General features: G+C 45.0%; 1 protein-coding gene across 4 annotated transcripts; it reads left to right on the forward strand.

Annotated features, from left to right (window-relative positions):
• The first annotated feature begins 1,172 nt into the window (after positions 1 to 1,172).
• RNF135 (ring finger protein 135) lies at positions 1,173 to 26,099 on the forward strand. Of its 4 annotated transcripts, none has more exons than XM_077328741.1 (7): positions 1,178 to 1,624; positions 8,277 to 8,366; positions 10,753 to 10,959; positions 16,441 to 16,603; positions 18,738 to 18,812; positions 20,663 to 20,764; positions 21,736 to 26,099. In XM_077328741.1, the coding sequence occupies exons 1-7, from the start codon at positions 1,241 to 1,243 to the stop codon at positions 22,263 to 22,265; spliced, it is 1,551 nt and encodes a 516-aa protein (XP_077184856.1). In that variant the 5' UTR covers positions 1,178 to 1,240; the 3' UTR covers positions 22,266 to 26,099. The 4 variants fall into 4 exon arrangements, with proteins under 4 accessions (XP_077184859.1, XP_077184856.1, XP_077184857.1 ...); XM_077328742.1 differs by lacking the exon at positions 1,178 to 1,624 and adding an exon at positions 5,709 to 6,522; XM_077328743.1 differs by lacking the exon at positions 1,178 to 1,624 and adding an exon at positions 5,709 to 6,516.
• Positions 26,100 to 27,180: the final 1,081 nt, after the last annotated feature.

Here is a 27,180-nt window from a genome sequence, read left to right on the forward strand (position 1 = left end):
GATGATGCAACTGTCAATTGCACCCCATCCAGGTGGGGCAAATGCGCTTCCTGATCCTGCTCCCATCTTCCCATCCACAGGACCTCCGTTTTGGAGTGGTTGAGTTTCAGGTGACTCTTCCTGATCCATCCAGCCACTGCGTCCAAACAACTGGCACATGTATCTGGGGGAAGATCCGGCCGGCTGTCCATCAGGAGATAGAGCTGGGTGTCATCCGCATACTGGTGACATCCCAGTCCGTAGCTATGGACCAACTGAGCCAGAGGACGCATATAGATGTTATACACGGTAGGGGAGAGTATCACCCACTGAGGCCCCCCACAAAGGAGTGCAAATGAGTCTGACATCTCCTCTCCTATCGCTGCCCTCTGAGACCTGTTCTCTATAAAGGAGTTCAGCCACTTCAGGGCTATTCACCCGATCCCTGTATCAGTGAGGCGTTGAACCAATAGCTCATGATTGGTCAAATCGTCTGCCCCAGCAAAATTAAGCGGCAGTCCAGTCCTCAAGGGTTAACCCATTTTATTTCCGCACAAACTTTAAAACGAGAGCATCTGTAAGAACTGACTGACTAAAGGTTATGCTAGAATAACATTTGTGTGTCTTTAAGGTGCTCCTGGTCTCCTGCTTTAATTCTATTGAGGGAAGCCTTCGTTGTCTTGTTTACAGCAGCAGGCAGGAGGGCTATGGAGAGAGTATTTCTCAGGCTCCCCCCACCCTCACTGTAGGAAAAGATGCTGCAGGATCTGGAAATGTGCCCCAGTGAGAAGACTCTGCCCCCTTACTGTCCCACCAAAGTCATTGGCATTCACCACTGCTAAGGTGGGCTGAGACTCTGCTCAGAGCCTCAGCAGAAACATCGGGAGAGAATAGCTGAAGATCTGTTCCCCTTCTGCAACTTAATACTTTAATTTGCCGCCTGCTGAGGAAAAGCATAGCAAAGTCTCAGGCAGCAACCCACGCTAGGTGGCTCTGCTCTCACGGAGCCTGAAAACTACTTTGTTCTGATGTGCTTATAAGCTAGTTTTAAGTACGTTGTTACAAACAGAAGCCTCTAGCTTGTGTGTATATATATCTCTTTAAGAAATATGCTGATTTGTTTGTTAAATAAATGCTGCTGGCTTACTCTAGGGACAGCCTTAACGCATCAGAGGATCAGAAAGACAAGCCCCGCCTTCTCCTTACGAATACAGAAATAAAAGAAACTGAAAGTAATTTGGATCTCTACTTTCCAGAGGCTATGGCTACTGCAGCTGATCCTTTAAAAAATCTGCAAGACGAACTGACCTGTTGCCTTTGCCTGGAATATTTTAAACATCCTGTGTCCGTTGGAAAATGCTTCCACACCTTCTGCAAAGAATGCATCACAAAACATTGCAAGAAGAAAAAAAACATGATCACTTGTCCTGTGTGCAGACAGAACTTTTGTCAGAATGATTTGGTGGAAAACAGATCACTGGCCAATATCACTGAAATTCTCCAGCAGATTAAGGAGAGCCCAAGACCATGGGGAAGGGAGCCTGAAAACTGTCTGCTGCTGGAATTCTTCTGCAGAGATGATGAAGAAGCCAGTGGATCCCAGAATCTGAAGCTGTCATCTGGATGCCTTCTGAGGCAGCTCAAGGTATGTTTCCTCTCCATCAGAACCATGTTCAGCCCCTTCTTCTCTGGACATGGCTCTGTTCAGCTTAAAGCCTTCTATGGCTTCCTTTCACTTGAGGATTCTTATATTTTATTGGAGAGCCTCTTGTGGCGCAGAGTGGTAAAGCAGCAGACATGCAGTCTGAAAGCTCTGCCCATGAGGCTGGGAGTTCAATTCCAGCAGCTGGCTCAAGGCTGACTCAGCCTTCCATACTTCCGAGGTCAGTAAAATGAGTACCCAGCTTGCGGGGCAGGGGGGGGGGTAAGCGGTAATGACTGCGGAAAGGCACTGGCAAATCACCCCATATTGAGTCTGCCATGAAAATGCTAGAGGGCGTCACACCAAGGGTCAGACATGACCCAGTGCTTGCACAGGGGATACCTTTACCTTTATATTTTATTGCTTTAGGAATAGTTTGTGTGGAACCTGTCCAAGACAACTTACAAAACAAGTTCCTTCCCATATCAGCAAAATTGCCCTTGCCTTCATCCCTGCAGTGGTCAACCTGCCCCCAAGCCATAATGGAGGGCTTTTTACAAAAATACAGAAGAGCTGTATGATTAAAATGGTCTATTACAAGAGTGTTCTAGTTCCCAAGTTTCATATTTTTATTTTAACAGTCTGCAGCTCTCTGGGTTGTAGAGTTATAAAAAGAAAGGTATAGGCTGCACATTTTTCTTTCTAACTCCTCAACAAAAAGGGTAGGATACATGTTCATTTTAAGGAAACAAAAGAAGTGTGGCAAAAAACTTCTGTAAAGATAATCTGTTGCCACTGTGGATGCCTCTCCATTTCTAGGGAGAACAGTTTCAGTGTGGAAGCAGCCTACATTTTTGGTATTGGGCTTGCTGCCTAGGCTAGATTCCTGAGCCTTGGTAAGGTGTGCCCACTTCCATGCATAGGCTCTATTTCAGGTATTCTAGGCAAGATGAGAGACATACTGGTCTCCATACATTCATTTGTGCCCCAATCTGATCCAGGACTCCAGGAACTTGTAAAGCAACCATAAACACAAATGCGTTTTGAGCACACGCAGAACATTCTTGTTCTCTGGTGGTCAAAAGGTTGGACTAGGACTTGGAAGTCCCAAGTTCCCATTAGGAGGCCCATTGGGTGACCTTCGGCCCATCATTCACCTACCTGACAGGGTTGACATAAGGACAAACGGAGAACCACCAGCACGGTTCTCTTAAAGGATGGGTAGATTAAGTGGAATAAAGAAGTAATAGGTAACCTGGACATGGCAGCCTGACCAGGAGTGTTTCTAAAGGCTGCAGACTTATCATATGGAGAATACAGAGAATGTATTCGTCTAGCCCCCCCCCCCCCACTGCAGGGTAGAACCAACTAACGGGTAAATCCACAAGGAGGGGGAGGCTGATTTATGCAGGCTCCACTTGGGTTCTGATAACATCAAGATCAGCAGAAAATAAGTGGGACTTGTCCTCCAGGCTGACCTCTCATGTACTCCTACTCTTACCTTTTCTTTTCTCAAATTTGCGACTCTTTTGGCTAGCTCTCAAAGACCTGTTTTGGAACCATTATTCAAATGTTACCTACACATATAGAGGAAAGTATACAGAGTGGCAGAACCAGCTCTGGATTATAGGTCTGGAAGAAGACTTACACAATTATTTATGGATTAAGAAATCAATCAAAATGATCATAACACAAGAAAGAAGCCACAGGGCCTGAGCTAAGTTCCGTTCCTGTTATATTGTTTGGGATCACTGAAACTGTGTTATTTAGATTATTGTTGTTGTTGTATTTGTTTATGTTATATATTAATTCGTTCCATGTATCCCCCCATGTTGTATGTAAACCACCCTGAACCATATGGAAGGGCGGTATAGAAATCAAATAAATAAATAAATAGAGATGGACTTTTCAGAATATGGTTTACACACTGGAACTTATTGATACATCCCCTATAGACGCATATCATGAGAAATACATGAGAAATAAGTAACTTAAATATATGGTTACATGGTAAATGTTCCAGGGGAAATCAAGTCTTGGCAAGATATTAAAGGTGAAGGAATGAATTCTCAATGGTTGCTATATTATCAATCGGTTTCAAGACTAAAAAGGGTTATTAATACAGAAGGTGGAATTCTAAGAGATGCAGCTGAGTTTGAACAGTTGATTACAAAACAAAATGATCATTTTCTACAATGGATATGAAAGATGTTACTCCAATTAAAAATAGTGAAAGAACAAGTGGAAAAAATGATTAAATTGATGCAGAATTTTAGATAGCAGGTACCTATGGACCAATAGGAATGCTTATGGAAAACGAGATCAAGTTTACAAGCAGCCAGGCATTAAGAGTAAATTGGTACAAATGTTTTTAGATGACATATAGCTCCAAAGGACACTGAGAAAGCAGACAAAAGCTACAAAGGAAAATGCTGGAAATGCCAAGATGGAATGTTTTTCATATGTGGTGGACATGTAAATGTGCAAAAAAGGAAGGAAGGAAATACATGGAAAATGCAAAATACATTAAATTTTACATTTTAAATAGGGAATTTAAATTTTAAATTTAAATTTGAAATTCCCTATGGGAGCTAAGAAGATGTTGTTAGGTATACTAACTAATAAATTACTACAAATTCAAATATATGTGGTAACAGTGGCTACAACCCCATTCAGGGCCAATTGCAGCTCTTGCTCAGGATTCTGCACCCTCTCTCCTTTCCCTTCAGGCCTGCTGTGAAGGAAATCTCCAACAGCAACTGACTGAGGCGAGGAACATGTGCCTGTCACATTGAGGGGTGACCTGAGCAATGCAGGGGTGTCTGTGGACCACTTACAATCCTGCTGTGGCAAGCCTCACCGCTGGAGGGAAAATGCAGCCAGGCCACATGTGTGTCCCCCCCCAAGAAAAAACTCCCATTAGCCCACATTGTCACAGCCTCCACATCTCCATCATCAGCTAGTAATAATAAACAGTGTTATATAATTTACACTGAGTAGCTAGAAATGGCAAAAACAGATAAGACCAAATATATAGGAAAGAGGAAATAAATAAACTAGCTGTAAAACAAATTAGTAAGGTCATTTGAAATCCAAAATGTTGAATATAAATGTGCCCCAACAGAAGTATTCTCGTATTTTATAGCTAACTAGTTTCAAAGCCCCTTTATAAAAAGGGGTTTTGAAAGGCGCGTGAGTCCGGCAGGGAGGGAACCTCCAGCAGCCGCGCTTCGCGCGACTGCTGGGGGTTCCCTCGGGCGGCGGTCTGACGCGGCAGTCCGGGAGCAACTGCGAGCCGCGCTGTGCGCGGCTCGCAGTTGCTCAGGCTGGGAATCGGAGGGACCAATCGGCAGGCGCTTCGCGCCTGCCGATTGGTCCCTCCGATTGTCTGTCGTGAGGAAGGGTCCAACCCGGACCCTTCCTCATCACGGACAAAGCCCACCTCAAGTGGGCTTAACGAATTATTTATTCCGTGGCGCCCGTGGCGCCACGGGCTGTTTAAAGATGTTTGAAAAATTATTATTGAAGGGGGTGCTGAGGAGAAATGCTTTCCATTTTATACACCCTGTGGGATAATTTTTTTTCAATCTACATAATGGGGTGATGCAACCCCTTTTTCATTTCTGTATATTTCTGTATTTCACATCTGTATTTTCTAAAAAATAAAAAATAAAAACTCTCAAAGGAAAGACAGAGAGAACTAGGTAACCAACGAAACAGCCCTGTCCCCTGAAAGGGGAGGCATTTCCCAGGCACCTTCTCGGAGGCAAACCAAGCCCTGAGCTCCAGCACCTTCTGGTTTAGCTACTGAGTTATGGACGCAAAGGCTGAAGCCTTCCAGTCTGAAGCTCGATTCAAGCCGGTTGGTCTGGAGTTGCACAACAATTTGTTGTTGTTGTTAGGTGCGAAGTTGTGTCCAACCCATTGCGACCCTGTGGACAATGACCAGGGGTAGTCAAACTGTGGCCCTCCAGATGTCCATGGACTACAATTCCCAGGAGCCCCTCCCAAGGGGCTCCTGGGAATTGTAGTCCATGGACATCTGGAGGGCCACAGTTTGACTACCCCTGCTTCAGGCCTTCCTGTCCTCGACCATTCCCCGAAGTCCCTTTATTGCACAACAATAGTTGAGTCCAGTATCACCTTTTAGGACCAACCCAGATTTACTCAAGGCGTGAGCTTTCGAGAGCAGCCACACTTCCCCAGGCAAAATGGAACAAGGATCCTGAGAATAGAGCTATACAGAAATAGTAAATTAGCAGCAGATTAGTGAACGGTGTCATAACATCCCAGTTATGCAGCATGACAATTCTTTGCTTTAAAAAAGCTAAGCAGCCCTTGTTGGCCTTAAAGGTGCTATTGGATTAAAATGCAGGTGGAAGCCCGGCATTCTTCCCACCATCGCCGCGGCCCCGCGAGCAGGGAGGCCGGCAGCGGCGGCGGCTGCCGCTCTCGATGCAGTCGCCCCAGCAAGCCGCGGCCGAGGCCGGCGCAGGGGGCGGGCGCGCGGCGCCCAGGGAGGCCGCCCTGCTGTGGGGAGCCGCCCTCCTCGGCGCCGGCCGTCAGCGGGGGCCATGGCGTGGTCGTCGGGAGGCGAGCGCGTGGCGGTGTGGCTGAGCGGCGACGACCTGCGCTGCGCCATCTGCCTGGAGCTGCTGAGCCGGCCGGCCACGCTGCCCTGCGGCCACAGCTTCTGCCTGGGCTGCCTGCGCCAGTGGGCCGAGGCGCGGGAGGGCCGCGGCCGGAGGTGCCCCAACTGCCAGCGCGCCTTCTTCAAGCGCCTGCCCGACCGCAACGTCTTGCTGGAGCTGCTGCTGGAGAAATACTGGCGCGCCTCCTCCGGCGCCGCGACGCCCCGCGCACGGCCGCCCTCCGCCAGCGAGAGTCCGACGCAGGTGCAGGTGGGGGACTCTTGCGTGGCGTGGCTGCTTAAAGCGAGCCTTTGCGCGAGGGAGACGAGGGGTGTTTAGGATTCTCACGTTCAGTGGATCTGCGCGGGAAATGTAGATAGGGACCCTGGAGAGTCTCAGAAGATCGAGAGGGTCCTAGGCCAACCTGGGCTCATTCTGCACATGGAGGATAATGCACTTTCAGTGTGCTTTTTTGCAGCTGGATGGTCCTGCGCAGAACAGGAAAATCTACTAAGGTGCACTGAAGGTGCATTAACCCTTGGGTGCAGAATGGGCCCTGGCTGGTACTCGATGTGAGAATGCTAAGGAAGTCCAAGGCCTTTATGAAGAGGGAGGCTGTGGCAAACCTTCTCTTGGGTTCTTGAAAACCGGCTTTTCCAAATGGGTCTCTCTATAAATCACCTGTGACATGACTGCCAAAATTGGGTTTTTAAAATGTTGAATGTATATGAAGGTGAGGGCTCAATATTATCATCTAGGTAACATGTATTTTCACGTGTGTCACCCTGCCTTAGGCTGAAAGAAATGTAACTTTTTAAAAGATGCCCTAAACTAACTGATACCTAAATTCAGCTCTGATTCTTGTGGGCCTAGAGAGGTTACCAATTTGATGCATGGCATTAAGAAGAAGAAGAGTTGGTTTTTATACCCCGCTTTTCAACACCCAAAAAAGTCTCAAAAGCCTTCCCTTCCTCTCCCCACAAGAGACACCCTGTGAGGTAGGACTGTGAGTAGCCCAAGGTCACCCAGCTGGCTGCATCCGGAGGAGTGGGGGAATCAAACCCAGCTTGCCAGTTTAGAAGCCGCCACTCTTAACCACTATGCCAAGGACAATGGCACTTGCAGGGGAAGCCCTTGAATATTTTCATGCTCAAATAAGTTTGTTTGCATTCATGTGTACGTGCAAGTGCCCACCATGCAACTTTTAAATACGTACTCATTCCCACTATGACTTAATAATTAGGAAATAAGTCTCATTTGAGTGCGAGTTGCAATTGAATCACTTTCCCTCTCTTTTCTCCTGTCAGTTGAAGTCAGTGGGATTTAGAAGGATGTTACTCCATTTAGGAGCAAACACCCTCTTGCCCCTTCATTTAACCTGAAGCCACCTGCAGCTGCTTCTCATCAGGGCAAAAATGATGGAGGGGGCGGGGCGGACCATGAAAGAATGACAAGTTTGTTCCCTGGGGTAAACTCTGAGCTTCCCTGGGCTCACGAGACAGCCGTAACATCTCCACTGCAGGTATTCCCTCCCGCCGGTATATAACTTGGACGTGGTGGGCTCAGGCTAGCCTGATCTCATCAGATGTTGGAAGCTAGCTATGCAGGGTTAGCCTGGACCAGGGGTAGTCAAACTGTGGCCCTCCAGATGTCCGTGGACTACAATTCCCATGAGCCCCTGCCAGCATTCACATTCACTGGCAGGGGCTCATGGGAATTGTACATGGACATCTGGAGGGCCCCTGGACATCTGGAGGGCCGCAGTTTGAGTACCCCCTGGCCTGGACAGTATCTGGATGGGAGGCAAGGATTACCAGGGTCTCTGTGAAGAGGCAGGACATAGCCAGCCACTTCTGAGCAAGTTTTCTTTCATTGCTTGTTTCTGTAGCATCTTGTCTATGAGGCACTCGGTTGGATGGCCTGTGCATGTCTCTTTGGAAGTAATCTCCGGTGAAATTGAAAGGGATTCCAAATAAATGTGTAAAGATTGATGAGCAAAGATTGATACATTTTTGCCTTTTCAGAATGAGTTGAAAGTAAACGAAATCCCTGCACAAGTCACCATGGTATGCGATGCAATCTTCAACATGGGGAAGGACAGGGCTGAACTGAAGGTTGGTACTTAAAACTGGCAGGGCCAGTTTGGTTTCTGCGGATTTCTGCAATGTTGACTGCAGCTGTTTTATGGTGGGGATGTTCAGTTAAAGCCCTGACTCTTTCCCCTCTCTCACCCCCCCCCCCCCCCCGCTTCCCTGCTATTCTTGTAGGTCTTAGAGAGATTTCATTTTCTAGCAGGCCAGCTGCAGTTTGGGCTCGCTGGGAAAATTTGACCTAAAGTTTGTGTCTTCCTCCCACCTACACATCAAGACAGCCAGTTATAGCCTTCATAGAACCATGTAGTGAAGTTCGTACTTGGGTTATATTATGTTGGTCTGCAAATAGAAGGCAAAGGAACTAACTAAACATCATAAAGTCCTCAGGTCAGATATTCTGAGTTTGCTGCTGGCAGCTCTGTTTCCAGGTGTGTGAGAATTTGGACCAGGACTGCAGCGAGAGCTTATCCACCCCACCACACAACTTTTGCTGTACCTGAAATAGCCCTACGCAGTCACTATGTGTTCTGCCAAGGAATGATAGGTTATGTGTAGGTTTTTCCAACAGGGCAAATAGCTGTTTGTTTATATTTATATACTGCCCTCCCATGTGGCTCAGGGCAATTTACACTGGAACTATCATGAAAACAGTACAATATAACAGACATCTTCTTTTGAATATGTAACATGCTTAATAATTGGAACTTAAGTCAGTTTCTTCGTCTTCCTCCCTGTAGATTCGTATTTCTCTGTGTGGATTTGGTTTGTTATTAGCGTTTCCCTCTATATGCTTTCCCCCCTATATGGGTTGGCTCTGATCATCTTGTTTCAGTTAAGGAAAATGTTGGGGAGGGAGGCTTTACCCTGACCTTCTTATGAGCAGAGGTCTTGATACAACTCTGCACACCTTTAGTAGACTCATACCTGATCTGAGGAATTTCTAGGGTATTGTTAGGCCTTAACATGTGAAGAGTTCAGCCTAGTTTGGGCCAGCTACATAGTGAGGCAACAGGTGAGGCCTTGGGCAACTGATTTGGGGAAGAGAGTGGCAACTTCCACCACCAACTAAACTTTGTTTCCCTCACTTCACATGCTCGGTAGGGTTTCCTGAACCTTCAGCTTGCCATGGTGTATTTAAAGACAACTGGGGGATTATGAAGAAAATAATATTAGCTGCTCAGGGCCTGGACAGAGGTGAGGTGTGGGTAAGAAATGATTTTAGGTTAAGGGGCTATCTGTAAGCACAGGCCTTGGGAGGTGGACCATGCTTTGCATGCTATCATCCAAGGTCTGTGTTGACAGCTTCCTAACCTAAAAGAACTTCTTGCCAGGAACAGCAGTCTGTATAACAGGGACACAAGCCCAGGGACCAGGCCCTGCAGCAAACCCTGATACCAACTTTGCCCCCATATATTATTACAGCCGTGTTATTATAGGAATCATTAGCATCGGCAATGCCACCTGGACTCATCCATTTGCTCATTCTTCAGTGTGATATGCTATTATATATCACATATCAGCTATGCAAAAGAATAAATGTATGCAGATCTGACATTAAGAATCACAATATGCAGAAACCAGTGGGGGGAAATGTCAGTCTCTCAGGACATTTATGCTGGGCTGAAATTTACCCGTCTTCAACAAAAGAACTTCAGTGGGAAGCAGCTGGCCTGGAATTCATCAAGAGTTTTCATACTGTCTCCTTCTTCCTGTGGGCTAAACAGGGATTTGGGATTTAAATCTCACTGTAGGCCTACCTATGCATTATGTGTCCTTGTGTCTTCTTTGGGTCTACATGATTAGATCTGAATTGTGAATTCCATGCTGGGAGTTTAATTTGCAAGGGCCTGGTGACCTGATTCAGATTGGACTCCTGAACACCTGGGAATTAAGTTCCCAGCATGGGAATCATGATGTGACTCAGGGCAATTTGGATCTGGGGGTCATCTGGATCTGGGGGTCATCTGGATCTGGGGAGGCCGCAGGAAAACAGCATTAGACCCTGTAGGTGTTAACTGTCTTTGCAAAACCTGCGACTTCCTATCCTATGTTCAACATAGCTAGGCAACATCATGTGGGTCCTTTAAGTGACCTCTAGTCCATAACAGTGCAAGCCGAAATAAAATGTTAATCTTTAACAAGATTCTGGTCTGCTTTTGCTCCATGAGGAGGAGCCAGCCAATGAAACGAAGGAGCTGACTGAGATAGCTGAATTTGCTTTCTAGGGCATTTTAGTTCTAAAGGGAAAGAAGCCCTGTTAGGGTGATGAGTGTTCCCACCAGTGGTGGAATGCAAAGAGGAAAAGTTGTGCAGGAAATGTTAAGCTACCAGGTGGGGAGGAGACAAATTTGAAAGTTTTAAGTTTTTATTCAGACTTAACAACCTCAATCACCTTCCCTTCCCATAGGATTATGTATCTCGGATCAAAACCTCAGTTACAGAAGACTTCACTGTCATGAAGAAGCACATTAATGAGAAGGAGCAAATGGTGCTGGATGTTCTTGACCAAGAGTGTAGAGTGGCTGAACAAAACATGGATGCACTGGTACAACTACTGACAGCAAGAGCTGACAAGCTTTTAGAGTTGCAAAATAACTCTGAAGAACTGCTGAAGGTAAAAACAACAAAACTCTTGGGCTCTGTCCAGACCCTACAGAATTGACCCTTGGAAATGCAACTTCTTTGCCTCCTTCCTCCCACTGCACCCAGAAATGAAGATCCTGGGGACAATGTTTCCCCAAGTACAGCATGAAGGAAGTTTGCGGTGAGAAAATGCCCCCGACTGCAGACATTCTCTGTAGGACCTTGTTTTGGTGTGCAAATCAAATGAAACAACAACCTGCTTTATTCTCTTGCCTTTGGCCTACAGTTCAAACATTGATTTTATTTGTTTGTTTATGGCAGTGGTCCCCGACCCGCGGGTTGCGGCCTGGTGCCGGGCCGCAAAGGCCTTGGCGCCGGGCCACAGCTCTCTCTTCCCGCCCCCCCCCCGAAGCGAGAAGCTTGCCAGGCCGCGAGCCAATCGGCCGCCAAAGCAGCCAATTAGCTCGCGGCCTGGCTAGCTTCTTGTTTCGGGAGGGGGGGGGGAAGAGAAGCTTGCCGAGCCGCAAGCTAATCGGCCGCTTTGGCAGCCGATTTGCTGGCGGCCTGGAGGGGCTGGGAGCGGGAGCCGCGGCTGCCGGCATGCCGGCAGCGCAAACGCACATGCACGGACTGCCGCTCACGCACGTTTGCGCCCCTACCGGGCGCAAACGCATGTGTGCGGCAGTCCGCGCATGCGCGTTTGCGCTGGGGTTGCCGTATGTGCGTGGGGCCCCGGGCCGCCCTCTCCTGCCACTCCGTTGCAGCGGTCCGTGGCAACCGGAAGGTTGCGAACCACTGGTTTATGGTATTTGTTATGCTGCTTTGTTCCCTAGTTGGACCTCAAAGCAGCTTAGAAAAATGCCAGTTTAAACCATTTACTAATTTAAACTATTTAAATGAAACGAAACGGAGCGAATCCAGAGGAAGGCAATGAAAATGGTGAGGGGTTTGGAGACCAAGACATATGAGGAGAGGTTGGGGGGGCTTGGTCTGTTTAGCCTGGAGAGGAGACTTAGAGGTGATATGGTAGCCATCTTCAAGTACTTGAAGGGCTTCACATAGAGGTTGTAGCAGAGTTGTTTTCTATTGCCCCAGCGGGTTGGACCAGAACCAATGGGATTAAATTAATTGAAAAGAATTGTTGGCTTAACATCCTGATAGAGCGGAACAGGCTTCATCAGGAGGTAGTGGGTTCTCCTTTCTTGGAAGTTTTTAAGCAGAGGCAAATCTGACAGAAATGCTGATTCTGTGAACTTAGGCAGATTGTAAGTGGGTGGACAGAAGGGACTGTGCAGGTGCTTGGCTCTTGTGGCCCTTTCTTGCATGCCCAGGGAAATGTTGATTGCCACTTTGAGATCAGAAGGTCAGACCAGATTGGCCAGGGATTCTGTTTTTTGGGGGGGTGGCATCATCTGGGCATGGAATTGGGGTCACTATGGGTGGGCAGGTGGTTGCGAAGTTCTAGCATTCTGCAGGGGGTTGGACTAGATGACCCAGGAGGTCCCTTCCAACTCTGTGATTCTATGATTTTGTGAAAATAGCATGTAAACAAACACAGAAAGGGGTGAGGGAGGAATGAGGACTGTGTGCGCTGGAGGACTTTCAAGATTCATTTTGATAACAAAAAGAATTCCAGTTGGTTGAAAGCTGCTTAAGTGAACAGTGCTATTTCATGCATGCTTAGCTGGAATTAAGACCGATGGATCCACCAAGCTGGCGTTGGCTTCTGAATAAACTTGCATGGGATCTGGCTATACATCAAGAAAACTATGCATGCGTAGTACTGCATAAACACCTTTGAGATGGTCTGTGTGGCCTGTGCAAGGCAGTAAACAAACATAATGCCTCAAACCTGACGTCCATTCCTAAAGATTTAGCATGGCACTTATTCTATCAGCTTAAGTCAAATGATTCTTTGAATGCTGCCACTCAGAGCTCATGGCGTTTTCCAGATTGTTTTTGTTGATGTCGCAGCAGTACCAGTGATTGCACTATCGATGCAATCAATATACATGTTTTCTTTGTTCCCCCCCCCCATCATTGTTCCATCTGTTGACAATCACGTTGTGGATTAGATTTCCATTTATTCCCTTTCCCCCTTTTTTTTGCACATGCGCTACAGCATTGCAGCACTTCAGTAGCTCCAAGGGGCCAGGAAACCCCCTTACAAGTACATTCCCTGCCCACCACACCACAACTGAAAGTCACCCCTGGATTCTGTGTCTCCTTTTTGTTTGCCTCTCTCCCCACATTTGAGCATTCTCTCTCATTGGCTCCCCCACCCCCCCAACTCCTTTCTCTGACTTGCATCAGTGCATATTTTGCAAGGGCTTGTTTCCTTCCGTTGCATGTTTTCAAGGCAGTTGCACACACTATAAAAAGTATTTGCAAATGATGCCAGAGGACATACTGGAATCTGCTCTTGAGTGCTAATGAAGGAACGGTAAAGAAGACAATGATTGGCTGCTGGTGTCAGGCCTTCCAATGGGGCTGAATTTTTCTTTCATCACAGGCACACTCCAATGCTGAAACCCTGGCATGCCAATTAAAAAACAAACATCGGCATCTTTCTGAAATCAGTGGGGCTTTCCTTTGTTTCCTGAGCATGTACAACCAGAAATCAGATTTACTGAGTATAAATCTTGATTTCCCAGGAACTGTGCATAGAATTGCATCTTTAGTTCGGAGCATTTTTGCTGGTCTTGAAGGTGCTGGAGGTCCCCTCAGTTACACCCACTGAATTTATACTGTTAGATCATCAAACCTGGCTTCTGTTAATTCCTCTTGAGGCAAAGTCTCAGCAAGGTCAAAAACAGAATTGAGTTTTTTTGTACTTGTTTTCTAGCCAGGGCAAAACTGGTTGTAAAGCAACCTGGGTTTGATTCCCCCACTCCTTCACATGAAGCCAGCTGGGTGACCTTGGGCCAATCACAGGTCTTTCAGAGTTCTATCAGCCTCACCTACCTCACAGGATGTCTGTTGTGGGGAAAGGACGGGTAGGGGATTGTATGCTACTTTGAGACTCCTTCGGGCATTAAAAAGCAGGGTACAAAAAAAAAAGCTCCTCCTCCTCTTCTTCTCCACCACCATTGTCATAAATGCAGGCTTAGATGCCGTTGATTGCAGTGGGATTTTAAGCATGTGTAACTTTTCTGAATAGCAACCTATGATGCTGAAAGCACCAACGTGGTCCCTATTAGTCACTAATCATCACTAATGGTGTTAGAGCACATTGGCCCATAGTGGAAGTCAGAAAAGTTGGCAGCATAAGAAGTCACACACTAGATTTACATCTCCCCGCCCCTCCTCTAGTTCATTTGCAAATATACTATAGCCACAATTTCTTGAGAGCTGGTGTAGCAGAGAGGTTAGCATGATGGACCAGGACCTGGGACAGCAGGGTTCAAACCTCCCCTCTGCCACGGTAATTGGGCCAGTGAACCTCGGCCTCTGTCAGCCTAACTCACCCCTGGGCTATTTTCATGAGGATAGGGTAGAGGAACAGAAAAAGACTCAGTCAACTGGTTTGGCTCCTTGTGAGGGAAAAAAGGAGGCTGTAAATGAGAAAGAAATAAAATTAATAATTCTACTGCAGATTGATGGGACTTAAGTGTGCAGTGCTGAATAGGCAAAATTGGTCCAAAGAAAGCAAGGATATATCCTTGTAGCTGCAGAAATCAGTCGCTGATATCAATTACTATATTTATTTATTTTTCACATTTATATACCGCCCTCTCCGAAGGCTCAGGGCAGTTCTTGTAGATGCAGAATGACTTGTAGATGTGATCTGACTATATAGCATGTTACAGTCCCTAAAGGAAGCCTGCAAGGCCTAGTAATGTTTTATGGTACTAGGCTAACGGTGGTTTTAATCTCTTGCTGCTGTTGATTTTGTTGATATATTTATGACTTTAAAAGTAGTCGTAATAGACCTTGAATTTCTGGCTAAAGAAAAAAAAGTAGAACAATCCCGTAACTCTTTTTGCTTCCTGAAAACTTCCTGAAAGCCCTGAGGGGCTTTCCGCATCGGGATCTTTGTAGCAAATTGGTTGCTGAATGAAAAATCGCCATTTAAAATAGTGGAATTCGTCGTTATGCATACCTGCCTTTGTAGTGGAATCCAGTTGCGTTTTGTAGCGTTTCCCACAGGCTTCTGGTCTCGGCAAAAATCGCTAGAAAGGAAGCGCTATTGCCAAGCTCGTCCCGCCCCTGGCCGTCAAGCAGCCAATGGGCAGCCGTTAGCATGCTCCCAAACAGCCCCTTTCCCTTTAAGAAAGTTAAAAAAAAAACACCCATTGCAACAAATCTGTGTTGATTCGTTGCAACGGAGAGACCCATCCAGCTGCCTGGTGTGTTTGAGCTGTCGTTTCATCGTTGCCACGCTCCCTCCGAGTGAAGAAAAAAAATCCCCCCCCCTCTCACGGGCCCGATTTTCGGCCGAAAACAGTGTAAAAAATAAAGGGATAATACATCAGCAAACGGGCTTCTCTGTTGTTTGTGCTTAGTGACTCTGGGGAGGGACTGAAGCCGGGGAAGCCTCTAAACAGAAAGAGGCTCGCTGGTGAGTTTATCCCCGCTCGCTCGGAGAAAAAAAAAATGGCGATCGCTTCGCCGGAAGATCAGAGGAGAGAGCCAGGGGGAGGGACTTTGTAGAAACCGCAACAATGTTAACGCACAGGTCTTTTTCGCTAGTGTTGCAGATTGGTTGCAGGAGTGTATCGCTTTCCGGAGGGTGAATCCACTTTTGGGGATTTCCCTGAAAGCGCTACAACGAAGCGCTTTTTGCGGATCGGTTTCAGGTGTGTGGCAGATTGTCAACGACGTTGTGCATAACGGCAAATCAATAGCGTTTTCAATTGGCAACCATTGTGCGATTTTGAAGGCGTGCGAAAAGCCCCTGAGGGCTTTTCGCACGCCCCTGAGGGCATATCAGTTAAAGCTCCAGAGAGAAAGGAAAAGGAAATGTAGATAGTTAATAGTGCATACATTTTATCTGCATACAACCATAGGCCTTTACAAAATATCAACAATATAAACAACACATTTAACAAATGTATGTCAAAGACCAAAAGTTCAGTTTTATTAATACTGGTTTTTTGCTGTCAAGGTACAGCTGGTTTATGGCTATCCCATGAGGTTTTCAAGGCAAGAGATTTCAGAGCTAGGTTGCCATTGTCTTCCTCAGCATCGTAAGCCTGGATTTCCTTGGTGGCCTCCCATCCAAATATTAACCGGAGCTGATGCTGCTTAGCTTCCAAGATCTGATGAGATCAGGCTATCCATGACAGGGGAATTTATAGTACTTTAATTTGATCATGTAAATGCTATTACTGGAAAGATTGGACAGTCCATGACAAACTTATTGATAGAGAAATCCCCTGTCCCTCCCTATTTACCCGTTTAAATGTTGGTGTTACACCCTGATTTTGAAGCTTTCTGAAATACACCATTATCTGAAATCTTTGTTGGAAGTGTTGCTAATTGATTGTTCTTTCTTTTGTTTTTTCTTTAGCACGTCTCACCAGAACAAGAAGCTTATGTGGATTCTTCTACTGCAGTTGATGAAGTTCCACTGGATGTGCAGAAGATTAATAGTCTTGCAGATGCTGTAAAAAAGCTGAGAAAATCACTGGAAATTCCATTGCTGGGGAACTATCCCAAGCAGATGTTACAAGGTGGGTGAGAGACAAATGTGACCTTTTTGTTGAAGACAGTCATATATTGACAAAGCTGAAGCCAATATACAGTACTAAAGATATAAAGCCACTTTTGAATTGGGGAGAAATATTATTAAGAATATAAAAACTGCCCAGGTAGATCAGAACCCCTTATACATCCTGTCCAACATCAATGACCTATCAGATAATTTGAGGAGGCAGAAAAAGAAAGCTGAATATGATGATGGTGAGTTCTCCTGTTTTTGCCCGTTATGCTCACACAACACAATTACAGGTATTGAATGTTGATTGATTGAATTTTCCTTCATTTTGTGAATCTAACAGTGATGACATTATGTTTTATCATGCACATGCATAAATGGAGTTGTTGTACCCAATGGGCTTCAAGAACATTCTAATGCAGGGGTAGTCAAACTGTGGCCCTCCAGATGTCCATGGACTACAATTCCCATGAGCCCTTGCCAGCGAACGCAGTTTGACTACCCCTGTTCTAATCTATAATCTGATGCATGGTGCTGATTAATCTAATGGCAGAATTGATTGTGAGTAAACATGGATAGGATTGAAATCACGATCCGGGAAATCCATTTGTATTGACACCCATTTATTTCTTTGGGGTTATTTTTGTCATGGTATCTTCATGTAAAGGGGGGAACCCTAAAAATGCAATTTCTTTCAACTGTGAGTGAAAACTTTTATTATTAACAATCATTAGATTGTTTATTCCATTATCTAATAATTCCTGCAGTATCTCAAATCAACATATATACTGAGATTTCTTAATATGCAAATTTATTTAGGAGTAATTGGTTAAATCATCTAATCAATACATTTTTAATGGGTTGGCAACCCTGATCTTTATATATACTGTGAGATGAGATGATAATATTTCCATATTTGGCAATTTTAAGAACATATCAAAAGGTTGAAAAGGTTGGTTCTTATATGCCGCTTTTCCCTATCTGAAGGAGGCTCAAAGCGGCTTACAGTTGCCTTCCCTTTCCTCTCCCCACAACAGACACCCTGTGAAGTGGGTGAGGCTGAGAGAGCCCTGATATTCTTGCTCGGTCAGAACAGTTTTATCAGTGCCATGGCAAGCCCAAGGTCACCCAGCTGGCTGCATGTGGGGGAGCGCAGAATCGAACCTTGCATGCCAGACTAGAAGTCCGCACTCCTAACCACTACACCAAGCTGGCCTCCTGGCACTCCACTTTGGATTCAATGATGGGACACTGGCCCATCCACTTCCTTCTTAAAAGCGGCTGCTGATCAGGGCATCGCAATACTCCTCTGAAGGAAGTTGGTGTTATCTGCCGACTGAGGGTTGTGTCTGAGAGAGACTAACTTGTCAAAACCACTTAATGAATTTTTGATAGAGGTAGAGTTTGAATGGGAGACTCTCTGAGAGCTGGTTTGGTCTTACTGTCTAACTTTGGTTTGGCACCAGAGGAACAAGCCTTATGCATGCATACATACATATGCACCGTCTTCCCCCTCCCTCTGTGAGCTCTGATTCAATTAGTTAATTCTTGTTTAGGACAAAACATGGTTTTTTTTTAGCACAAACTACATAATCAAACTAACAACATGGCTTGTGCTTGGCCTCCAAACCATGGTTTAACAACTGAGATGTAACAGCATGTAACTAATGGAATTAGAGCACGTCAGGGGAAGAGAGAGCACATACGCATAATGTTCATTCCTATGGCAGAAAATCATAGTTAGGCATCATATGTGAATTGACCTTCAGAACCTTCCCTGTTCAAATCCTATAGCTCCTAGCCATGCTTTCATGTCTTTGTGCTGCAGTAAGTTTTAATCATGATGGTCCCAGATTAGTGAAATAGTAATAAGATGCTAGATGACCGTGGAGGTTTCTTCCAACTCTAGGATTCTATGACCTGTTCAAGGGCTGGTAACTCCAAGTTGGGGAATTCTTGGAGATTTCAGGTAGGCGGTTGTAGGGGCTCAGTGGGGGATAATGACAGAGTCCACACTCCAAAGCTGGGGAGTTGATTGCTCTAGTCTGGAAATCAGTTGTAATACCGGGAGATCTTCAGGCCCCACCTACCCCTACCTGTTCAGACAAGCATAGAGTCTCAATTATGAACTGAGTTTCTTTTTGATGCAGAGCCTTCAAGAGTCAGGAGCACCAATACCTTGATGGAAGTAGAAGAATGCGCAGTCGCCTCCTCCAGCAATTCTTGTAGGTATCTTATTCTAGAGAGCTGGATCTCTTCTATAACTAGTGTTGCTCTTGCCTGCTTGGCCCTTCAGCAGTATAATAGCACTGCAATCTTTAAATTCAAGCCTAGAACTTTTATGTATCAACCAGTGTTTCTTAGCAAAGTCCCTGGTTCTGCCCTAGGCACAGGACTGGAAAGTCTAAGTGACTTAAACTCTCTTCTCTCATAGGCACATACCTGAAGGGAGCCTAACCTAAATCAGGGGTAGTCAACCTGTGGTCCTCCAGATGTTCATGGACTACAATTCCCATGAGCCCCTGCCAGCGAATGCTGGCAGGGGCTCATGGAAATTGTAGTCCATGAACATCTGGAGGACCACAGGTTGACTACCCCTGACCTAAATCACTGAGCCACAGTGTGGATGTGTGATGGGGCTAAGAAAACCCTATACACAGCTACAATGGCAGCACAGGAAAATACCTAAGCGGACCTAGCATTTATGACAGTTGCATTTTTGTGCGAATCATGCCCCAGGACTTTTATCAGAAATGTATTTTGATTTTTACATCCTGTCCCTATCCCAAACTATGTCTGAGGGGCTCATAGTAGAATACACATTTTGGGATGATTATAGTTCTTTGAATGTACAACAGCCTTCAGGAAAAAAGGTTGCCAGCTGGCCTGAAGAAAAATTTCTATATCTTTGACAGAAAGCTTTGTGTAGTGGTTAGGCGTGGCGGCTGCCGCGCTGGGTTTGATTCCCTGCTCCCCCACATGCAGCCAGCTGGGTGATCTCAGCACTGATAAAGCTGTTCTGACCGAGCAGTGATATCAGGGCTCTCTCAGCCTCACCCACCCCACAGGGTGTCTGTTGTGAGGAGAAGAAAGGGAAGGCGACTGTAAGCCACTTTGAGACTCCTCCGGGTAGAGAAAAGCAGCATATAAGAACCAACTCTTCTTCTTAATGTGTAGAATGGGGAAGGTGAAGCTTTTCATTACATGGAAGCAAATAACCTGATAAATAACATCCCATCCAACCTACATTAAAGGGATAAGGTTTTCTTTTTCCAGGCCTGTTGACAATCGTATCTGGAAATGCAGGCCAGGAATTAGGGTTGCCAACTCTGTGTTGGGAAATACCTGGAGACTTTGGAGGTAGATCTGGGAGTGGGTGGGATTTGGGGCAGAGAGGGACCTTGGTGGTGCTTAATGCTAGGGAGTCCTTCATTCAAAGCAGCTATTTTTTCCAGGGGAACTGATCTCTGTAGTCTGGAGATGAGCTACTATTCCAGGGGATCCCCTGGTCCCACCCGGGAACTGGCATCCCTACCAGGAAGGAAATTGTCTTGATCTAGCCACACAAAAGGCCTCTGCTGACATATTCCCAAAGGGATATTTAACTGAGGAAGCAAGCAGGTTTTCCCTGCATGTCAGTCCATCAGCCATGGAAATCTTTCCCAAAAGGTTAAAATTCCCCTGGTGAACTGTCCAAGAGGAGGAGCAAGAAGCTAGATTTGTCCCTCACTTCACTCTGCAAACGATTCACTGGAGTGATTGTAACTCTTCTGAATAAGTTTATGTGTGCAGGTGTTTGCTAGATCAGGGTATATTCTTACTGTACAGTGGCCCTGGCTTGCAATCTGGAGAGATTCAGGTCTTCTTTTTGCAGTACGCTGTGTCGAGTACAAAATGCGCATACGTATTTCCCATAAACGTTCTTTACCTTGCCACTGTTTTCATTAAAAAGTCCAGAGACCTGGAGAATTGATGCTTCATTAATGGCCACCTCTTTGTGGACTCCTCAAGATATTACCCAGACCCCTTTCCAACAGAATAAAATGTATAACAAGTTGATTATTTTGTTGATTAGCCCAGCCTCGAGCTACAGGTCGGGAGACTAGTGGCTGTTCTGCATCAATGGAAGTTGACAGAAGCAGTTCAATGCTAATGATTCCAAGTCAGTTTTCACCCTGTAAGTATATAAATGAATGTGTACATAATAAAGGTAAAGGTATCCCCTGTGCAAGCACCGAGTCATGTCTGACCCTTGGGGTGACGCCCTCCAGCATTTTCTTGGCAGACTCAATACAGGGTGGTTTGCCAGTGCCTTCCCCAGTCATTACCGTTTACCCCCCAGCAAGCTGGGTACTCATTTTACCGACTTCGGAAGGATGGAAGGCTGAGTCAACCTTGAGCCGGCTTCTGGGATCAAACTCCCAACCTCATGGGCAGAGCTTTCAAACTGCATATCTGCTGCATTACCCCTCTGCACCACAAGAGGCTCTGTGTACATAATATTGTCACGTTAAAAAGACTTCAGCCAAGAGTTTAACAGGGGTGCTTTGTGAGGGTTCAATGTTTTGCTTGCCCTGCCATTGTCATAATGCAGTCACGTTAAAGAGACTTCAGACAAAGTCATATTATTTTGGCTAACTGTGAATGACGACAGTCTTGCTATTAAGTAACACACCTCCTGGGGCTTGACGCTGTTCTACAAAGCTAAACTTCCATGGTGTTTAAAGCTGATTGGCATTAACAGAGGAGCGAAAATACACCATGACTTCTGGAGAGAGCAGTTTTCCAGAAGGAGAAAAGACAGGGTTTCCCTTTCTTTTAACTCCTGTTCATCAAGTGGTTTTCCGTGCAGACACACATAGTCCGTGTGACGTAGTAGAGAGAGTGTCAGGTTAGAACTGCTGTTCAGCCACATTGTGTTTTGGTGAATTTGAGTCACCCTCTCTGTGTGTCAGTCTACCTGACAGGGTTGACACGACATGGGATAATCTGTGCTTGGTGAAGAAAGGGTGGGAGGCAAATGTTACCTAGAAAGGAGTAAAATGTGTATGCTAAGAGCAAAGATTTAATGGCCCAATGGGTTTTTATCTTGTGAATGTCTCTTTTTAAAAACTCTTGGATCAGAACACTTTTGTATGTTTAATTTAGGGGCCACTGCGGTGACATTTGATCCTGAGAGAATCAATTACAACCTGGTACTCGCACAAGATAAAAGGAGAGTGACTGTATCCTCGTATCCATGTAAATATGAACGCTCCCCAAAGAGGTTCCGCGTCAGCCAGGTGCTGGGCTCTCCTAGCTTCTCTGAAGGGTGCCATTACTGGGAAGTGAGCACCAAAGACAGTACAGGGTGGGCCGTTGGTGTGGCTGTCAGAGAAATTGGTAATCATGATCAGCTAGGGAGAAATGAGCTCTCCTGGTGCATAGAATGGTCCAATCAAAAACTCTCTGCATGGCACAAGGGACAAGAAACTCAGATTAGCAAAGAGAAACCTCAGCGGGTTGGCACCTTTCTCCAAATTCCCGAAAACCGTTTGTCATTTTATTCTTGCTCTGATAAGGAAACTTGCTTACATAAGTTTGAAATCAAAACAGACAGTCCCATGTACCCAGCATTTTGGATTTATGGTATGCATGTCGGTGAATTTTTAACTATATACAATGTCGAGAGGAGCTAGGTTATAGCTTGGATTCCACAGTATATTTGGAGGCCACATGACAGAGCCACTTTGTTGAGGCTAATTGGGTCTGGCATCTTACAGGTGCTTGGATTAAATATATTTTAGGAATCCTATATAACCTGCCATGAACTTTCTGAAGAATGGAAGAGGGATATACAGGCCACATATACATAATAGCACTAGCAATGTTTATTGCTTTCATAGCATTTTAAACTTTTATGGCTTCTCCCCTTTTGTGAAGGTGCTTTTCTGTTGTAGATCCACAGAGTATCCTTCCTTCCTTCCTTCCTTCCTTCCTTCCTTCCTTCCTTCCTTCCTTCCTTCCTTCCTATTCCCAGGGGAAGTGACCAAACATTGAACCAACTCAGCAGTGCAATGTATGTAAATGTATCAAAAGTGTACGTTATCAATGGATGGAGGATTTAGGCTTCATATTAAATGGTTGCAGGGAGAACTTCAGGGAGGGGAAGTATCTCTGTAAGAGAACATCTACATTACATGCAAAAGGTCCCAATTCTGGCATAAAAAGTTAAAAGGTATAAAAGTATAACTAGTGTGTGAGCTGAGAAATCTCTACCTGAGACCTTAAAGAGCCACTGCCAATCTGAAATAATGACCTTGATGGAAGTGCAAAAATAAATGAATAAATAAAACATAAATCAAAGTCCAATATAAGGCAGTGTCATGTAGTCACTGGTCAATATAAGAATTCAAGGATACAATGTGTAGTCTATTCCATGAATACTTTTCCTCCTTCACCCCAGTAGCAATGCCATTACTGGTCAGCAGATCTTAATTAAACTCATCATAATGCACCTTGGATTTCTAAGGACTGCTCCTTAGAAGGCCAGATCCTGAAGATGAAACTCAAATACTTTGGCCACCTCATGAGAAGGAAGGACTCCCTGGAGAAGAGCCTAATGCTGGGAGCGATTGACGGCAAAAGAAGAAGGGGACGACAGAGAATGAGGTGGCTGGATGGAGTCACTGAAGCAGTTGCTGCAAACTTAAATGGACTCTGGGGAATGGTAGAGGACAGAAAGGCCTGGAGGATCATTGTCCATGGGGTCCTGATGGGTTGGACACAACTTCGCACCTAACAGCAACAACAATGCACCTTGAAGGAGGGCAAAAACTGATATGTTACTGAAGTTGCCAAACCCACCACTCCTGATTTATAAAATACAACCTGGTAAGACAGTACAGCTAATAAGCTTAAACTCATTCATCTCATGAAGTAGATAACGCCTTTTCAAAATGTGCAGATCTAGATCTAATCCAAAATTATTAAATGCTCCTTCTGCCTACCAAGATAGTCATCCACATAACACAAAAAAGGAAGCAGAGATCTGCTTACAAGAAGCAAGCCCTCCTCTTTATCAGAAAATAATTCAGAAGCAACTAAACCCCTTCTGGAAAATGCTCTAGATCAAAGTATTTGAATAATAGACATTCCAATTTAAAGTGCAATCCCTAACAGTGTTATACCCTTGTAAGCCAATTTACAAGGCTTGCTTAGGATGGCCCTGTTCTTTGGGTCCTCTGAAAATACATTCACCTCCATGTTGTTGGTTGTTACATTTTACCTCTGAGAGGTTTTATAAAAGAACTGTGTCTTTGATTAAACAGTTTTTCCATTTCTAGAGCCAGAGTTCTCTAATATAATACATTTCTTAAAATTGAGGAATCTTTAAGTCTGTGAAAGTAATACAACCTCCGCTGTAGTCCTATGATTAGTATTATAATTCACAGACTATAACATATTAAGGTTTTAGAGAACAGTTGTAAGGGTGATAAAATACAGAATGTGAGTTTAAATGACTTTTAAATATAATTCGTCTACTTTTTCTGACCTTAAGGTATGTCCAAGGAAGCGTGTGATAAAAATGATTGAAGTCATATCAAATGTCTCCCATAATATTGTCTGTTAATAAAACAATGTTATTTTTAACAGACTTTTTGTGTTTGTACTGGCACTTTTCCCAACAAAAATGGGTCTCTGTCAGATCTTCAGCAGGAAATTCCACAAGAATTCAAGTGTTTAATAAAGTAGACTATGCAAGAAGAAAACCAGTTTAACCTTGACTGAATTATAAGTGTTATTATAGAACCTCAGAGAGGTCCAAAACACTCTGTCTGTTTCTATATGAAGATCATCCCCAAGTAGTACGATTTTCATTGTGCCTGAAGTACCACTGTTGTACAGCTTGTGTAGGGATGTCAACCTCCAGGTGAGACCTGGGGATCCCCATGAATAACAATTCATCTCCAGACTACAGAGATCAGTACCTCTGGAGAAAATTAATGCTTTGGAAGGTGGACTTTATGGCAGTGTACCTTACTGACGTCCCTGTCGTCCCCAGGCTCCACCCCCAAATGTCCAGGTGTTTCCTAACCTGGATGTGGCAACCTTGCTCCCCATTCCCTGCCAGTGGCTAATGGAGGACCTAGGGACCCTAAACCTGTGGTAGCTGCAGAGATAACCTTAAGATTAGTGTGTCTTAACACAAAGGTACTTCTATTTAAACATTGCTCACTGGTCTTGATTGGAAAATTTGTGAACGTTTAGAAGCTGGAGACCTGGGTGGGTAGGGTTTGGAGAGCAGAGACCTCAGCAGGTATATAATGCCACAGTCCATGCTCCAGAGCAGCTGTTTTCTTCACGAGAATTGTTCTTTATACTCTGGGAGATCTCCAGGTCCTACCTGGAGTTTGGTAATACTACTTGCCCAGTCTCAAGTCTGGCACTGGCCCACTTCCCAGTGTAAATTTGTTTGTGTAGGACCTCCTGGCAACAAGGATATACTGCAGTACCATGCATTACCAAGACAATATTACTGCAGAAAACAGACATGTCACAATAACAACTGATGGTAAAGAGATCAAATGTGTTCAAAAATTTATTTTTCTTGGATCACAAATTGATGTGAGTGGTGATTGCAGTATGGAAATAAAACATCAAATTGCTCTGGGTTGCTTGGCAATGATGAGCTTGAACAGAACATGGAAAAGCCAGGACATAAACCTGACTACCAAATGTCAATTAGTTTGATCTAACATATTTCCAATAGCCACTTAGGGGTGTGAAAGTGGGACAGTGAAAAAAATTGGACAAGAAGAATTTATTCATTTGAACTTGGTGTTACAGGAGGCATCTGTAGATTACAGAGGCAGCAAAAGTCACAAACAAGGTAATACTACAGCAGATAAAGCCTGATATATCATTAGAAGGCAAAATCACAAAACTTGATCTCACTTTGGCTATATTATGCGATTCAACTCAATGAAAAAAGCAATTATGCTAGGATTGGTCAGTGGTAAAAGAAAACCATGCTGACAACGCGGTGATTAGATATGATCAAAATGGACACCACCCACAACATTATACAACCAAGAGAAGTGGTGCAAGATCAACAATTGTAGCAACAGTTGAGCCATATGATTGCTAAACTGAAAACAGATTAACAGCTAACTTTTGCTTCAGGCTAATGTTTAAAAAATAAGTTGCAAAACTCTAATCTACATTTGTAAGATATTTGTAAGATATGTTGTATAGCTAGAATTGTATACTTTTCCCAGCTCCATCACTTAGAAGAGGTTATACACTGCTATTGCCAGTCCTAAACAGAATTACACCAATCTAAGCCCAGTGACTTCAACAGATTTAGAAGGGTGTAACTGTAACTGTAACTGTAGAGCCTCTTGTGTAACTGTAGAGCCTCTTGTGGCGCAGAGTGGTAAGGCAGCCGCCTGAAAGCTTTGCTCATGAGGTTGGGAGTTCGATCCCAGCAGCCGGCTCAAGGTTGACTCAGCCTTCCATCCTTCCGAGGTCGGTAAAATGAGTACCCAGCTTGCTGCTGGGGGGTAAATGGTCATGACTGGGGAAGGCACTGGCAAACCACCCCGTATTGAGTCTGCCATGAAAACGCTAGAGGGCGTCACCCCAAGGGTCAGACATGACTCGGTGCTTGCACAGGGGATACCTTTACCTTTACCTTTAACTGTAACTGTTCACAGCTGCACTGTAAAATAATTCAAGGTTGGTTGAATGGTGGTACAAGTGGAAGACTTCACGGAACCTTAATCTGATTTCTGGTCACCCCATTAAAATGTGACATTAAACTGTGTTCGCCTCCAATAAGTAGCTGTTGTCTTGCTTTGCTTAAACCTTCCCCAGCCAATGCCCTTCATTCTGTTCATGCTTCATTGTTATGAAGCCCCTGTGGCTGGATAACATCGCCAAATCTTTCCTTAGTGCCTTGACCTTCTAAAATGAGGTTGAATTGTTCCACTCCTAAAACTAGGGTCTGAACAATCGCAGGATGATTTAGGCCTCTGCACTTTGCCTTGCAGGCTTCAAAATAAAGTCATCATGGGAATTCTTGTCATTCTGAATGGCCTCAAGAATCTGTGAAGTCATAACACTGAAAATGGGCTGTAATGCAATAACAGATTCCCACACAAAATATCTCCGAAGTTGCAGCAGCAAAATATCTCTCTAAATCGCCACCCCCCCCCCACACACACACACCTTCCTTTCAACTCCACCCCACAGCAGAGCGTAGAAGCTTCCCGCCACATTAATTTGCAGGAGCACACACTCTGATTTGTACCACCCTGTGCAAACTGAAGGTACCAAGTAAACCGTTCTTTATAAATTAAAGGAGTAAAAAACAAACAAAAAAGCTGTTTTAGCTGTACATAGGATTGCTAGGTCCTCCCTGGCTACCGGCAGGGGACGGGGGAGTAGGTTGGCCAGATGCAGGTTGGGAAACTCCTGGAGATGAGCGGTTGGCGGCTGGGGAGGACAGGGACCTCATTGGAGCTCCCCTTCCAAAACAAACATTTTCTCCAGGGGAACTGATTCAAATGGGTAGCCGTGTTGGTCTGAAGTAGCACAACAAAATCAGAG

Source organism: Paroedura picta, chromosome 3 (genome assembly GCF_049243985.1).
Source record: "Paroedura picta isolate Pp20150507F chromosome 3, Ppicta_v3.0, whole genome shotgun sequence".
NCBI lineage: Eukaryota > Metazoa > Chordata > Lepidosauria > Squamata > Gekkonidae > Paroedura > Paroedura picta.